Source organism: Hippocampus guttulatus, chromosome 11 (genome assembly GCF_054856545.1).
Source record: "Hippocampus guttulatus isolate MCC_2025c chromosome 11, RoL_Hgut_1.0, whole genome shotgun sequence".
NCBI classification, from domain to species: Eukaryota; Metazoa; Chordata; class Actinopteri; order Syngnathiformes; family Syngnathidae; genus Hippocampus; species Hippocampus guttulatus.
The window spans coordinates 22,470,271-22,485,574 of record NC_141271.1 but is presented as its reverse complement, the minus strand read 5'-3'; the positions used below and the strand labels follow the sequence as shown (position 1 = coordinate 22,485,574).

The following is a 15,304-nucleotide window of genomic DNA, read 5'->3' as shown; positions in this document are numbered from 1 at the left end:
TTTCTCGGCTCACCAACAGCTGTTGAATCAATTCTGGCACATGATGGGAAAAACAAGAACACTTACAAAGCGGAGTCTTGGGCACCAGCGGCTGCTCCGACTTCAGCGATGGACCGATACCAAAAGAGTTCTCGGCGGTAACCTTAAAGTGATATTCTGTTCCTTCATTTAGGCCCTTGACAAGCAGTTGATTATCAGTCACCCTGCTGTCCACCGTGTACCACGCATTTCTGGTGACCTCTCTTCTTTCAACAATGTAACCGAGTATCGCGGCACCGCCGTCGTCGGCGGGCACTTTCCAGGACACCTTAACAGAGTTGGCCTGGATTTCCTCAAACGTTAATGGTCCTTCTGGAGCACTCGGACGGCCAATGACATTGACCTTGATTTGGGCCTTCTTCCTGCCAACTTTATTTTCCAAACACAGCTCATATACACCGGAGTCGCTCCTCTCGGCTCCTTTGATCACCAGTTCACTGGTGTCTTCGGTGAAAGCAACCATGGCCTTGAGTGACAGTGCCCCGCTGTCCTTTGACCATGAGCAGGTGGGGGGAGGTTTACCCTTGATGGGAAGAGAGAGCCGGACCACTCCTCCGTGACGAACCACGTACACATCTTTGTATTTCAGCTCAAGTTCACAATCGGGAGATTCTGTCGAGCCAAAGAGTAGAAATGCAAGTTATTTTTCCATTTACTTCCATGAAAACAACACGGTGACTGGACCCGGTGTGGTCATTCCTGTATGTGCTTACCGAGCATCTCTGTGACGGTGATAGTTCCAGGAACTTCGGCTGGCTCGCCAGAACCTCCCGCATTGCAGGCCAGGACTCGGAATTTGAACTCCTCTCCTTGTGGCATGTTGGTCAGTGTGTACTCGCAAATCAGAGAGGGGGTGGTGTTGCATTTGAGCCAAGCCATGGTGCCCACTTTCTGCATCTCAATGAGGTACCCGTCCACTCTCGCGTCTCCCTCATCATCGGGGGGACTCCAAGCCAGTGAGACGGACGACTTGGTGGTTTCCGTGATCCGAGGGTTCTGCGGGCAACCGGGCGGATCTGACCGGGACAGAAAGAGAGTTACGGTTTTATGGATCCAACTGTCAATGTGAAATGAATCAAAACATTGAGACTTGACAAAGTGCTGTGTAGAAAAAACCCCCAGTAATATTTCATTTGGGTGTTGTTGGTCTCTCACCGATGGGATCTGATGCCACAGCTGGTTTAGAAGGCAAACTTGGTTTGCTTAATCCACGTGCGTTGATAGCGATGATTCTGTGTTCGTACTCTAGGCCTTCAATGAGCTCCGTCGAACGGTATCTGTTCATGGTGACGGGATTCTTGTTGGCACGCACCCATCTGTCAGCCCGGACTTCTTTGCGCTCGATGATGTAGCCAGAAACCTCCAGCCCACCGTCCTCTTCTGGCGGGTTCCAGGCAACGGTCATGCCGTCACGTGAAACATCAAAAATAGTCGGTCGGCCGGGAGATCCAGACACATCTGTGGAGGTGAGAGAACACGTTAGCCTTCTGTCAGGGCTCATGAGCACATCTACTTTTGGGAATAAAAAAAAAAAATAATAATAATAATAAAGAAAAACTGTCGTTACTTGTCAGGCTCCGACAGGTGACAATCTCAGACTGTAAGAATTCTCCGGCGCCGTAGTGATTCACAGCAGCCGCACGGAAGACATACTCTTCTCCCTCAGTCAGGTTTTCAAATTTGAAGGTGGGTCGACTGACAGAGTCCGAAACCGGCACCCAGCCTGGTCTGTGGGCATCTCGTTGCTCCACCACGTAGCCACTGACTGGAGCTCCGCCGTCCCTGGCAGGAGGATCCCAGCTACAGGTGACTGTGGTGGCGTCAATCTCATCAAATCGGATTGGTCCTTCTGGTTCGTCAGGTTTCGCTGAGAGAAAATCAGAGTGCCAAAATGATTCCAAACACACTTGGTTTGTTGTATGAAATCAGGTTCAATGTCTTCCATATTCAGTAGTGGGTAGTAACATACTACATTGACTTCATTGCATTAAGCAACATTTTGGGACAAATTGTACATGCCACATAGTTTGGATGCAAGTTTTTACTGGTGTGTGTGTGTGTGTGTGTGTGTGTGTATCTGTGTCTATCTATCTTTATCTATCTGTCTATATCTATGTCTATATATATAGATATAGATATAGATAGATACACACACAAACACAAACACACACACACACACACACACAGAGCTATGCTAACGCACTCCTGCTTCGGAACCAAAAGACGCAGCTCCAAAAAAAAGCCTCCGTGTTGTTATTAGACTTGGTCAACAGGAAGCTTCTTCATTCCATCGTTTGGGTGAATAAAGCCAATGCTCGTTTTTTATTCCATTCCACGCCATTATGCATGTATCCTATTATTCGAAAGTAACAGACTGAGCTCTTGCTTGAGTACAATGTGTGGCTATTCCACCCACCTCTGACCATATTTCACCTGAACATATCTGAACATATCAAAGATAAGACCCATCCGCAGGGGTTTCCTTACAGAGAATGACAATCTTGATGACCTCGGCGGTAACACCAACAGCGTTCTTCAACTCCAGGGTGTAGTTTCCAGTATCGTCAATGGTTGTGTCGGCAATGGTTAGTTTGGAAAAGTTGCCGGTGCTCTGGATCTTGACACGGTCTGTGATTTTGAGCCTACTTTCACCAAAGAACCAGAAGCAAGACGGGGGAGGCCTGCCGACGATCGGTAGGTCCAGCTCCAGCGTTTTACCGGCCAGAAGGTGAATGGTTTTCTGCGGCAGGCTTGTGAAATCTGCTGCGGGCATCACTGGAAAAAACAAGAACCCCCACCGCGCCCCCACAATGTTTAGGAAAGGCTAAAAACATGTTTGGTCTTATGCAAAAAGACCAAAAAATAAAAACGCTCCGACTATGACTATGCCGGTCACCTTTTTGTTCTTTGACGGTCACAGGTGCGACGAGCTCCTTTGCTTCACTGGCACCTCGACCGTTGATGGCTTTGATTCTGAACAAGTACTGCTCCCCTTCATTCAGCTTCTCAATGGTGTGCTCAAAGTCGGTTAGCTTGAGCGAGGCCACCTTCATCCACTTGTCAGTGCCAAATTTGCAGGCCTCTACCATATAACCGGTCAGTCTGCAACCGCCGTCGTGCTCGGGTTTCTCCCAGCCCAACGAAACGGTGCTTTTAGTGATGTCGACCACCTCCAATTTGTGCGGCGGGTGAGGCACCTCGCAAACCAGTATGACGTCCGATGTCTCGCGAGGCTCACCGACACCATAAATGTTTTCGGGCAGGACACGGAAGTAATACAGCATGCCCTCCATCAGGCCGTCGATCTTGAAGGATGTCTTGCTGCACTTGGAAGTGACGGTTTTGTAGGCTCTCATGGAGGCCTCGCGCCTCTCAATGATGTAATTATTGACAGGGGCTCCGCCGTCAACAGTTGGGGCATCCCAAGAGATGGTGGCGTATTCTTTGGTCAATTCCTTGATCTTGATCGGTCCTGTTGGCCCTGGCGTGTCTAGAATTCGAAAAAAAAAGTTCACAATTTGGATACAGCATTCCTGAATCGTCCGAATCCTGACGTATGCATCGACTCATGACACGGTCGTCCACTTACCGTAGACTTTGACCAGAATATCGACTTCTCGTTTCCCGGCAGAGTTCTCGGCCACCAGCGTGTATTTTCCAGCATCATATCGGTGGACCTTGTCAATGATGAGTGTGGTTGAGTTGTGGGTGACCTCGATGAAGCCACGGCTGTTAAGGTCAACGCCCGGCTTGCTCCAAATGATTGTCGGAGCGGGACGGCCGCTAACATTGACAAAGAGACGCAGAGACCCGCCGGCACGCAGGCAGATGGTCTTCTTCAGATCATCGTGGAGCTCAAAGTCAGGAGTTTCTATTGGGTCAAGATCATAATGAATAAGCTTGTTCAAGCTGCATCGCGTGTGTCAAAAGTGTCACACCAAATCTTAATCGAAGGTCTACTCGCTTGCAGATTTTCCAAGTGCACCCTTTCTGTCTGTCTGTCGTTCTTAGCACGAGAGAAAATTAGATTCTTCTCATCAAACGGGCAACATACCAATTCTCTCCACTGGCTCTGTTTCAGCACAGGGCTCGCTGAAGTCTCCAGTGCCATTGATGTTGAGGCCGGCCACTCGGAAGCTATACTTCTTCCCCGAGCAAAGTCCGGTCACCGTGTGTTCCGAAGCACGCAGTGTCTTCTCATGGGCCTTTGTCCACTCCTCTGTCCCGGCTTCCTGCATTTCCAAGATGTAGGCCAGCACATCGGCTCCTCCATCCTCCACAGGGCGGGACCAGGCCAAGCTAATGCTGTCAGCATGGGTGTCAGTGATACGAGGTACAGAGGGGGCAGATGGGGTGCCTAAGACGAGGGGAGGGAGAGATTTTAAAAGCAGCCATCGGCGGACACAGCTGCTTGGCGTGCCACCAACAAATTGTATTTGTCAATCAACGATTGCCGAACTTACATGTTGGCTCTCTGCAGACAACATAGAGAGAAACCTCACTGGGCTCACTCTCTCCAGCCTTGTTGATGGCAGTGACCCTGAACTGGTAGACGTTGCCTTCGGTCAAACCCGACACTTTCAGCGTCGTGTCGAGATGAGCTCCGCTTCTGTTCACCTTCACCCAGCGGGCGCTCTTCTTCTCACGCCTCTCAACCAGATAGTGGACCAATGGACTGCCGCCATCGCTCTCAGGCTTCAGCCACTCAATGGTCGCAAAGTCCTTTCCAGACGCCAGGATCTCCGGTGCACTCGGTGGAGTTGACACAGCTGTAAGAGGACGTTCTTCAGGTTGAAATCGACAACTCCAGCAGGCGGGGGTTATAATAACGATTATTGCTGGAAGGCAAGCCAGTCGCATCGTGGAACGTGGAGTGACCGTCCACGTGACGGCAGCACTGCATGCCGCTAGGACTACAATCCAACAAAGCGGTCATTGACATGCAGGAAAACCACGAACAAAAACTTCAACTGCAAGCGACGCTACGAAAGAAATGCGTTTCGCAAACATTTTGCACACGGCCGGACGGTAACACTCACTGAAAGTGTTTCTGGCGACCATGGGCTCGGAGAGAAGCGGGACTCCGGGGCCGTACTTGTTGATTCCCCGGACTCGGAACAAGTATTCTGTGTTCTTGACAAGTCCGGTGATGCCACAGGTCAGCTCCTTGCACTCGGCATGCATGAAAACCCAGTTCAGTCTGTTGGTGTCCCTCCTCTCGACGAGGTAGTGGGACACCTCGTCACCACCGTCCTCCAAAGGTGGCTTCCAGCTCAGCGTGCACGACTCCTCCGTGATCTTGCTGATCTGGATGCCGCCTTCGCACACTCCTGGGGTGTCTAGAAACATTCGTCACAGTGTTGTTCGTCGCCTCCTGGTCTAAAAAGGATTTTGATGACGGATACGACACGCGCCTACTCACCAAGGACTTTGACGTTGACTTCGGCAGTCTTTGTTCCACTCACGTTCCTGACGGTGAGAATATACTTGCCGGTGTCATCTCTGTCACAGAACTTGATGATCGCCGTTGCCCGGCTGGCTGTGTATCGCAAGTGGTACTTCTCGCATAACTCCAGTTCCCTGCTGCCCTTGGACCAGGAAGCTTTGGGGTCAGGCCTGCCACCCACTGCAGCGTCCAGAACCAGGTCTGACCCCGCTCTCACCATAACAACTTCAGACAGGAGTTTGCCATCCAGCTGAGCCTTTGGAGGTTCTATCGTAACATATCAACATATTTATTTTACACTCGTTGCATCCGGGCGGTCGGCCTGGGTTATTTGCCACATACGTGACATCAGATCTTCACAAATACCTAAAAGAGCTTACCAAAGTCAGTCTTGCACTGCACAGAACCGGTGGAATCTGATGGGGCGCTAAACACCTGGTTGGCATTCTTCGCAATGACTCTGAACTCGTAGGGTTCTCCTTCTCCCAGGGCGGTAACAGTGTAGAAAGTGTCAGTCACGTTCGTGTAGTTACACTTCAGCCAGCGGCCCTCACCGGTCAAAGTGAATGGTTTACGCTCGATAATGTATCCGACGATCGGACTGCCACCGTCATTAAGCGGCGGCAGCCATTTGAGCGACACTGTGGTCCTGGTTACATTTGTCACTTCTGGCTTGCTTGGCGCGTCTAAAAATGGAAACGTTGACTCGTGTCAGTCGTAGGTCGGAGGTGATTTGCGGGGGCGGGCAATACTCACCGACGGGGTTTTGGGCGACTGCTCCTTTGGAGGCTTCGCTGGCCTTGCTCAGACCGGCACTGTTCATCGCATAAACTCGGAACTGGTACTCTAGGCCTTCAACAAGGTCTTCCGCCTTATAAAAGCACTCAAAGCATGGGATCTTGTTTTCCCTCACCCAAAGAATATTGTTTCGCTCTTTCTTCTCAATCCAGTAACCTGTCACCTCGCTGCCGCCGTCGTGATAGGGCTCCTCCCACTTCAAGGTCATTGTGTTGGCAGAGATGTTCAAGACAGATGGCCTTGTTGGGGGTCCGGGAGGGGCTGTCGCAGTCAAACGTGAAGTTTATGAGCCATTCATGCCTTTTGTGATCCAAAGTGTTGTTGTCATTCAGATTGCGGAATTGTACTTACTGTAAGGATGCTCTGCAACGATGGTCTCGGACTCGGTCGGCTTACTTACACCAAATCTGTTCTCGGCAGAGACCCTGAAGGTGTATTGCATGTACTTGGTCAGGTGACTGACATGGAGAGACGTGCGCTTCACACTGGAGTTGATCAGCTGCCAGGCGGTGGAACCAGATTCACGCTTCTCCACAATGTAGTTGGTAATGTCAGTGCCGCCATCGTCCTCCGGTGCATCCCAGTTGACGACACAGGATTGGGAGGTGACATTTGAGATTTCAACAGGCCCCAGTGGAGGATTGGGCCGACCTGTAACATTCACGTCAACCGTAAAGGTCTTGGTTCCGGCAACATTCTCCAGGGTCAGGTAGTATTTTCCACCATCGCCCCTCATGGCATCCTTGACGGATATGCTCGTTCTGTCTTTAGTCACTTTAATGGAAACTCGCTCAGAGTTCTTCAACCTCATCTCCTCCAGCCTCCAGGCTACCGTGGGCGCAGGCCTCCCACTAATCGGAACGTCGATTGTGAAGACGCTGCCAGATCTGCACGTGATCAGCTGATTGCTGATCTGGCTGAGATCAGCAGCAGGTTCAATGTGTGGCTCTCTGACCAACACTGGAGCTGGAGTTTCCCTGGGTCTGCTGAGGCCAGACTCATTACGAGCTTTCACGCGGAAGTGATACTCATCTCCCTTGTTGAGCTTTTCGACCACGTAGGAGAGATTCTTGGTGGTGCCAACCACGAACCACTTATCCGTCCCCTTCAGCCTCGTCTCGATGACATAACACTGGACACGGCTGCCACCGTCGTGCTCCGGCTTCAGCCAGCTTAGCGACACCGAGCTGTCTGTGGTGTCGACAATGTCCATTCTCTTTGGCGGTGCTGGCTCAGCAGTGGCAATGACAGGCTCTGTCATCTCCAGCGGCTCACCGACACCATGCTGGTTCTCCGCAGAGACCCTGAAGAAGTATGGCACTCCCTCCAGGAGGTCCTGGATTTTCATGACATTCTGAGTGCATTTGCCCCCAGACTGCTGCCAAGTGCGACGGGTCGCCTCACGCCTCTCGACAATGTAATGGTGGATTCGCGCTCCGCCATCGTTGAGTGGAGGCTGCCAAGCGAGTGTGACTGAGCCTCTGGACACCTCTTGGAAGGCCAAAGCTTGAGGAGCTCCCGGAGTGTCCATGACTCTCACGGTGAAAGTAATGGCCTTGCTACCGCTGCTGTTCTCCAGATTGACAGTGTATTTGCCTGCATCATTTCTAGAGCACTTTTCAATATGTAGAGTACTGCTGCCCTCCGCAGTTGTGACCTCTGACATCACACCCATTGCGCCTTCTTCTTTCAGCCAGGTGGCGACCGGGACAGGCTTCCCCCTGAATTGGACGCCTAGTTTCACTGAACCTCCAGCCTTGACAATATGCGTTTGCTTGAAGGTGGCATCAATGTCCACCTGCGGGGGTGCGAGTCTGTCGATGGCCCGAGCCGGTTCTAAAGTGGCCATGTCCTCACCTCTCCCGACTTGGTTGACAGCGGCAACTCGGAACTTGTACTCAACCCCAGTGTGTAGACCAGTCACCATGTACTGTGTTTGTGTCACGAGCTCTCCATTTACTCTGCTCCAGTCAAGTTCATCGCCCTTGGCCATCTCAACAATGTAGCCCAGGATATCAGAACCGCCGTCGTCTGCAGGTTTGCTCCATTCCAGACTGATTGAAGTATTTGTGGAATCATACACACAGACCACAGATGGAGCACAGGGGATATCCTTTGGCCCGACAGCCTTAATGGGCAGGGAGATATTGCTCGGAGATCCGATACCAGCGTCATTCACAGCACTGACCCGGAACTCATATTCCACGTCCTCAGTGAGATGAGAAACCGTGTGAGCGCATTCAGTGATGGGCTTCTTTGAAAGCACCCGGTAGAAACGGACAGTCTTCTTCTCTCGTTTTTCCAGAATGTAGTAATGAATGGGGCTCCCGCCATCAGATGTTGGAGGAGTCCAGGCCAAAGTTATGCTTTCCCCTGTGACCTCGGTGGCATCAGGAGTGCCTGGAGAATCGGGGGCAGCTGTGAAGAAATGGTGAATGGGAATATGTGAAGAGCAAGAGAAAACATATTCTGTCAAACAAAAAAGGTCAATCTCGTGACTTACTGTATTGCAGCTGTGCAACAACGGGGCAGGATTCCAACGGTCTGCCCGCACCAAACTTGTTCACAGCTGAAACCCTGAACTGGTACTCATTGATCTTCATGAGTTTGGTGGCAGCGAACGTGCACTCGTGACAGTCATCGGACACTAACGCCCAAGAGATCTTGGATGTTTCGCGCTTCTCGATGATGTAATGTGAAATTTCTGAGCAGCCGTTGTTCTCTGGCGGATTCCAGGACAGAGTGCATCTGCCCTCCGAGATGTTGCTGAACACGATGGGTCCTACTGGTTCCCCAGGTGTGTCTGCGTCACGCAAGAGAGTTCGAGTTAGAAGTCGAGAAATCCCTTGTACCATTCTATGCCGTCGTCAACAGAGACAACTGCACACCTTGTACTTGAACCAGGAGGTCCTCCTTTTTGCTGCCCGATCCATTGATGGCTTCAATGGTGTAGAGACCGCGGTGAGTACGGTCAGCATCTCTGATGAAAAGAGTGCTGTATCCAGAAACGGTGACTATATCCACCATCTTTTTGGTGATTTCCACACCATCTCTGTACCAGACCACCTTGGGCACAGGCCGTCCGGTGATGGCCACCTTCACTCTGATGTTGTCACCCGCTTTGACAGTCAAACCCTCGAAATACTCCGGGCCAAATTCAATGTGAGGAGCGGCTGGTTTAGAAGAAAAGGCAATCAGTTGAGTGGATGAGAAATCAAATGGTCGTTTTATCGCTCCCGCCGTCTTATCTTCGCTTACCATTCTCACTTCGGACGACAATCAAACCGGACGAGTTGGACGGGGGACTGACGACTCCAATGGCATTTCTGGCAATCACCCTGAACTCGTAGCGCTCATTCATCGTCAAGCCCGTCACAGTGTGCTGGCAGTCCTGCACATCAGTCAAGTTGGCCTTGAACCAACGACCCTGGCCCTGACGTTTCTCAATGTTGTAGCCGGTAATCTTGCTACCGCCGTCACGTTTGGGCGCATCCCACTTGAGCGTGATCGAGTCACTGGTCACGTCAGTGTAGTCAGGCTGGCCCGGAGGATCTGAAAGACAGAAGTTCATCATTTGTCTCGCAAAAGAGCTCGTGAAGAGATTCTTCACTGTGTGTGAGCCTGCTCCTGGGCCTGCTCTTGGAACTCACCGACAGGGCTGACGGCCATGATGGGCTTGCTCTCATCACTCATTCGGCTGCAGCCGGCATCATTCTGTGCGTACACTCTGAACGAGTACTCAAGGCCTTCAATGAGACCCAGGACCCTGTAATCGGTTTCTCTGATGAGCACCGCGTTCACCTTCTGCCACATGACGCTGTTTTTTTCCCTCTTCTCCACATGGAAGCCCTGGATGGGGGTGCCGCCGTCATAAATAGGCTTCTCCCACTGGATTGTCATGCCGTCATTGGTGACGTTATACACAACGGGCCGGCCTGGTGGGCCCGGGGGTCTGAACTGGTGCTTGGCAATTACCATCTGTGAAACCAGGGGTTCACTGACTCCATACCTGTTCTCAGCACACACTCTGAACTGGTATTGGACACCCTTGACCAGGTTGGGCACTTTGAACTGAGTTCCATCCACCCTGGAACACGCCATCTTCCAGTCGGGCTGAGAGGTGTCGCGCTTCTCTACAGTATAGCAGTCGATGTCTCCACCGCCATCATCGTTGGGCTCATCCCAGGAGATCACGATGCTTTCCGCTCTCACTTCATCCAGGCGGATGGGTCCGAGGGGCTTCGATGGGGGTCCGAGGGTAATGACGTGGATGTGGAAGGACTTTCGGTTGATTTGGTTGTCGAGAGTAAGTGTGAATTTACCCTCATTCTCTTTCTTCACGTTCTTTATCATCAGCGTGGCTTTGTTGTCTGTCTTCTTGAAGCGGAGTTGATTGCTTTCCTTCAGAGGAAGGTTGTCCTTCAGCCACGACACCGACGGTTTGGGTTTACCTCTGTATGGCAGCTCAATATGGACATTGTGACCCAAGCGAACACAGATTCTTCCATCAGGGTAGTCTGCAAGGCTTGCTTCCGGTGTTATGACATAGTCAATGACCTTGATTGGCCCGATTTTCACAAAGTCACCCTGCCCCTTCTCATTTCGAGCAGCCACTCTGAAGAGCACCTCGGAGTGCTGCTTCAGTTGTTTGACCTCAAACTCGCAGAGTCGGCTCATTCCTCCCAGTGCCCAGTCCTCATCTGCGACTTTCTTTTCAATGATGTAGTCGGAGATGATGCTGCCGCCATCGTAATCGGGCTTGGCCCACTGCAGCGTGACTGATGTCTTTGAGGAATCCTTCATAGAAACGTCTTTGACCGGTCCGGGAGTCTCCGTAGCCTTCACTGGTTCAAGTGTTTCGCATGGTTCTCCGACACCATTCTCATTCTCCGCGAGTACACGGAAATAGAAGGAGGTCTTTTCAGAGAGATCTTCAATGGTACAAGTCGTGTCGGTGCATTTGCTTGTGACTGCAGAGTATGATCTCTTGGAAGAGTCCTTCTTCTCAACAATGTAGTTGGTGATTTCAGCGCCGCCATCGAGGAGCGGCGCCTCCCAGCAAAGAGTGACTTTTCCACGGACTACGTCTTTCAGTGTCAGGTTCCTGCACTGAGCTGGAGAGTCCTGGACCTTCACGGACAAGGTTAGTGTCTTGGGCTCTCCTACACCGTTCTCAATCTTGACAGTATATTTTCCAGTGTCGAGCTTGGTGACCTCACGCATAACAAGGACCGTGGTCGTGTCGGAGTGGTGAAATTCGTAAGAGGGATTGTTGTCAATGCATACGTCTCCTTTGCTCCAGTAAGCATCGGGAGACGGTCGACCCTTCAAAGGAACAGAGAGCTCCACATCCTTGCCAGCCTTCACAATGTAGTGAGTTCTCATGGCTACGTCGGAGTCGATCTGGGCCTCCTCTGTGAAAATGATATCATTTTCATTTATTAAAAAAAAAACGAAAACAAGAAGAAGAGGAAGAAGAAATTTCTCAAGTCTGCAAAGTCACTTACCCAGGATATCTTTGGCCTGTACGGGCTCGGTCATCTCCAGAGGTTCCCCACGGCCAGCGCAGTTGACAGCAGAAACTCGGAAAAAGTAATTAACGTCCGGCTTTAAGTCATGTACAGTATATTCAGTCATCTTGACCTCTCCCTTTGAGGTAACCATCGCCCAATCTTCCTCTCCCTCCACAAGTTTCTCCACCATGTAGCTGGTCACCTCGCTGCCTCCGTCGCACTCTGGCTTGGACCAGCCCAATGTGATCGAGGTCTTTGTAGAATCCATCACCTTCAGCTTGCAAGGCTCGTCTGGAGCATCTGCGCGTCAAATGGCACAGTCGGCACAGGTGGTCTTTGATTCTCTTTTTGGAAGCCGGTCTCTTTGATCACTTACCAACAGGATCTACGGCCCGATAGAAGTCGGATACATCAGAGAAGGGCCCTTCTCCAGCTTGGTTGATGGCACAGACGCGATACTGGTAATCATTTCCTTCGGTCAGATGATAGACAGTCTGTTTGTTGTCACGAATGGGGTCTTTGTAAACACGGATCCAGCGCAAACTCTTTTTGTCGCGCCTCTCCAAGTAGTAGCCGGTAACCGTGCTCCCCCCGTCCACGCCTGGGCTTTCCCATTCCACCACCATGGTGGTTTTAGTGATGATGTTCACCTCAGGCGTATGTGGCTGTCCCGGAGTGACTGATGAAAACGCAGAAAGAGCAGATGTGTGATCCCTTTGTGTTTCTTACGATTGGTGACAGGAGAAGATCAAAGATAACTCTTGCTCAACTGTGAAACCGACAGTGAAAACAGGCCTGCATTCCAAAGCTTACCAAAAGCATTCTTGGCAACGACAGCCTCCGACTCCAGTGGCTCTCCCACGCCGTACTTGTTCACGGCCATGACCCGGAACACGTATTCATTTCCTCGCACCAGTTTGCCAACGGAGATGTACGTCTGCTCATGCCGCTCCGAGACTGTCGACCAGACCACTCTGCTGGTTTCACGCCTCTCGACGATGTAGTGCGTCACTTTGGAACCGCCCTGGTCGGCCTCACAGACAGGCTCCCAGCGGAAGGTGATTCTGTCGGCTGTAATCAGGTTAAAGTTGATGCTGCCGGCTGGGGGTCCGGGTTTGTCTAAGGAGAGATGAAAAGGGACCGTCATTTAGCAAAACGAACTGAAGGAGGAGAGGAAACTTTTCAAACGCGAGAAAAGGAGCAATGTTGTCAGAATACCGAGGATTTCAACCGCAATAGAGGCAGTTGCTGAGCCCAAGCTGTTTTTTATCTTGATCTCATACGAGCCGGTGTGTTGGCGGGTCGCATCCTTGATCAGGATGGCTGCCGAATCGGTTGTGTTTTCCACACACAAGGAAGAAGAAGTGACAAGCTCCTTTCCATTTTTGAGCCACTCAATCCTTGGCTGCGGTTTGGCGATGATTCCCACTCTGATTTTAACTGAAGTTCCAGCTTTGTACTGAACCACATCCAGATACTCTGGAGGAAGGTCAATGGCTGGAGCACCTGCACAACAAAGTATTGACAACGTTCACAATGCCTTGCGTGTTTCTCCACACGTCCAATGACACTGGCCGAAGAAGGAATGAACATGAGCGCTCACCATGTGCATCAATACAAGTGACCGGGCCAGCAATCAGAGAAGGGTTACTGACAGAGCCCACGGAATTCTTTGCAAACACCCTGAACTCGTAAGACTCGTCCTGGTTCAGCCCAGACACTGTGAAGGCCATCTCCAGGATATTGGTGAAGTTGGCCTTCACCCATCTGCCACTGGCTGCGTCCCTCCTTTCCACACTGTAGCCGGTGATCTTGCTGCCGCCGTCGTATGGTGGCCTCTGCCAGGAGAGGCTGACTGAGTTCTTTGTGACTTCGGTGACGTGGACGTTTGCGGGTGGCTCTGTTGTGGGCAAGTCAGAAGGGCACCAGATTATGCCACGGGCAAACAGAAGCCCCAACTATATGAACGAGAAGTACTACTCACCACACGCGTCAATAGCCAGCACCTCTTCGGACGTCTTGCTCATCTTTCCGATGCCGGCGGCATTTTCAGCTGCCACCTTAAACTCGTAGATGAGACCTGGGCAGATGTTGGTGACCCGTAACTGGTTTCCTGGTATTGCTGTTTTATTGATCTTTTGCCAGAGGATGCTGCTCCGTTCCTTCATCTGAAGGTGGTATCCGGTCACGGGATTGCCGCCGTCGCTGACCGGTTCGTTCCAGCAGACAGTCAAGTTATCTCTACACACAAAACTAACCCAAGGGGTGGACGGAGGTCCGGGGAAGGCTGGAATTAAAACGATAGAATTTGAGTTAATGGCGCATTTGAAAATGTGAATTGGTCAAGGGTAAGTCATCTTCTAAGCCCCGTTGACTTACTGAATGGAAGCTTGATCGTAACTGGCTTGCTGTCAATGTGGTCGCTGACACCGTAGCGGTTCTGAGCCTTAATTCTGAACTGATATTCCTCCCCTTTGGTCAGTTTCGTTGCCTTGATTTCGCTTCTTGCAATGTTAGTTGACACCTCTGTCCAGGCAGGAGTGCTAGTTTCCCGTTTCAGGAGGACATAATTGGTCACGGGACTGCCACCATCATACGCTGGCGCAGCCCATTTCAAGTGCACTGTAGTTTCTCCAACCTCCCCGATCTCCACAGGTCCAACAGGGGGTCCAGGTCTATCCAGTACAATGAAGTTCATGTAGATCTTGGTGGCACCACCGGGGTTTGAGGCGGTTACTTCGTATTTTCCAGCGTCACTTGCCACGCTTTCATTCAGGGTGATCGTTAAGCTGTCGGGAGTGACTTCGGTCAGTAGTCTTTTGGATCCCTTGATGACAACATTGTTCTTGGACAGAGTCACTTTAGGCATTGGCCTGCCAGTAAGTGGTAGGTCAAAGGTCAGGTTGGATCCAGCTCTGACGTAAACCGTGTTCTTGGGGTAGTTCTTCAAATCAAACTCAGGAGCTTCTGTTGAAATTCAAGCAAGACTTGGATGAGCAATGCAAGGCAAACTTCAAGAAAACGGAATGTGGAAAGCAAAAGTGCGGTCCTTTTTTAACAGCCAGGACTTGGCGTCACGTGTGCATTCACAATATAGAGTTGCACTGATTGCCGCACCATGGTTTGCTGTAGATTGCAAAACATTTTCGACATTCACAGAGACATAAGATAACTTACCATGAACTTCCTTGACGATAACTGGCACAATCATCTCTTTTGGTTCACTTAGTCCAGCGTGGTTCTCAGCTCGCACTCTGAAGAAGTACTCGGCGCCTTCTCTCAGGCTTTTTATAGTGTGGCTCGTGGACTTCACTGTAGCGCACTTGACCCATTTGGTCATGCCCTTCTCCAGAGCATCGATGAGGTAACCCTTCACTCGACTGCCACCGTCATACTCGGGACGTGTCCAGGCAATTGTCACGCTGTCTTTTGTGACGTTTGCGACTCCGAGTTTCGTGGGGATGCTTGGCACCTCTGCGACACAAAAGCGGATCATTGAAAAGAGCTT

The 15,304-nt window shown here is 51.1% G+C and overlaps 1 protein-coding gene across 1 annotated transcript in view; it reads right to left on the bottom strand.

The window, feature by feature from the left end:
• Window positions 1–15,304, bottom strand: part of ttn.1 (titin, tandem duplicate 1) — a 127,921-nt gene that overhangs the window by 8,665 nt on the left and 103,952 nt on the right. Inside the window, exons 162-187 of the mRNA XM_086124434.1 lie at window positions 14,974–15,270; window positions 14,176–14,763; window positions 13,781–14,083; window positions 13,400–13,696; window positions 13,015–13,302; window positions 12,610–12,915; window positions 12,173–12,475; window positions 11,791–12,096; window positions 9,934–11,697; window positions 9,542–9,835; window positions 9,172–9,456; window positions 8,787–9,086; window positions 6,635–8,701; window positions 6,242–6,544; window positions 5,866–6,171; window positions 5,462–5,752; window positions 5,079–5,378; window positions 4,503–4,808; window positions 4,094–4,396; window positions 3,629–3,910; window positions 2,936–3,529; window positions 2,527–2,814; window positions 1,607–1,906; window positions 1,195–1,497; window positions 753–1,055; window positions 67–651 (exon numbers count right to left, since the gene is read on the bottom strand). Of these exons, the coding sequence (XP_085980560.1) occupies window positions 67–651; window positions 753–1,055; window positions 1,195–1,497; window positions 1,607–1,906; window positions 2,527–2,814; window positions 2,936–3,529; window positions 3,629–3,910; window positions 4,094–4,396; window positions 4,503–4,808; window positions 5,079–5,378; window positions 5,462–5,752; window positions 5,866–6,171; window positions 6,242–6,544; window positions 6,635–8,701; window positions 8,787–9,086; window positions 9,172–9,456; window positions 9,542–9,835; window positions 9,934–11,697; window positions 11,791–12,096; window positions 12,173–12,475; window positions 12,610–12,915; window positions 13,015–13,302; window positions 13,400–13,696; window positions 13,781–14,083; window positions 14,176–14,763; window positions 14,974–15,270 (11,862 nt within the window). The remainder of the gene's footprint in view (window positions 1–66; window positions 652–752; window positions 1,056–1,194; window positions 1,498–1,606; window positions 1,907–2,526; window positions 2,815–2,935; window positions 3,530–3,628; window positions 3,911–4,093; window positions 4,397–4,502; window positions 4,809–5,078; window positions 5,379–5,461; window positions 5,753–5,865; window positions 6,172–6,241; window positions 6,545–6,634; window positions 8,702–8,786; window positions 9,087–9,171; window positions 9,457–9,541; window positions 9,836–9,933; window positions 11,698–11,790; window positions 12,097–12,172; window positions 12,476–12,609; window positions 12,916–13,014; window positions 13,303–13,399; window positions 13,697–13,780; window positions 14,084–14,175; window positions 14,764–14,973; window positions 15,271–15,304) is intronic.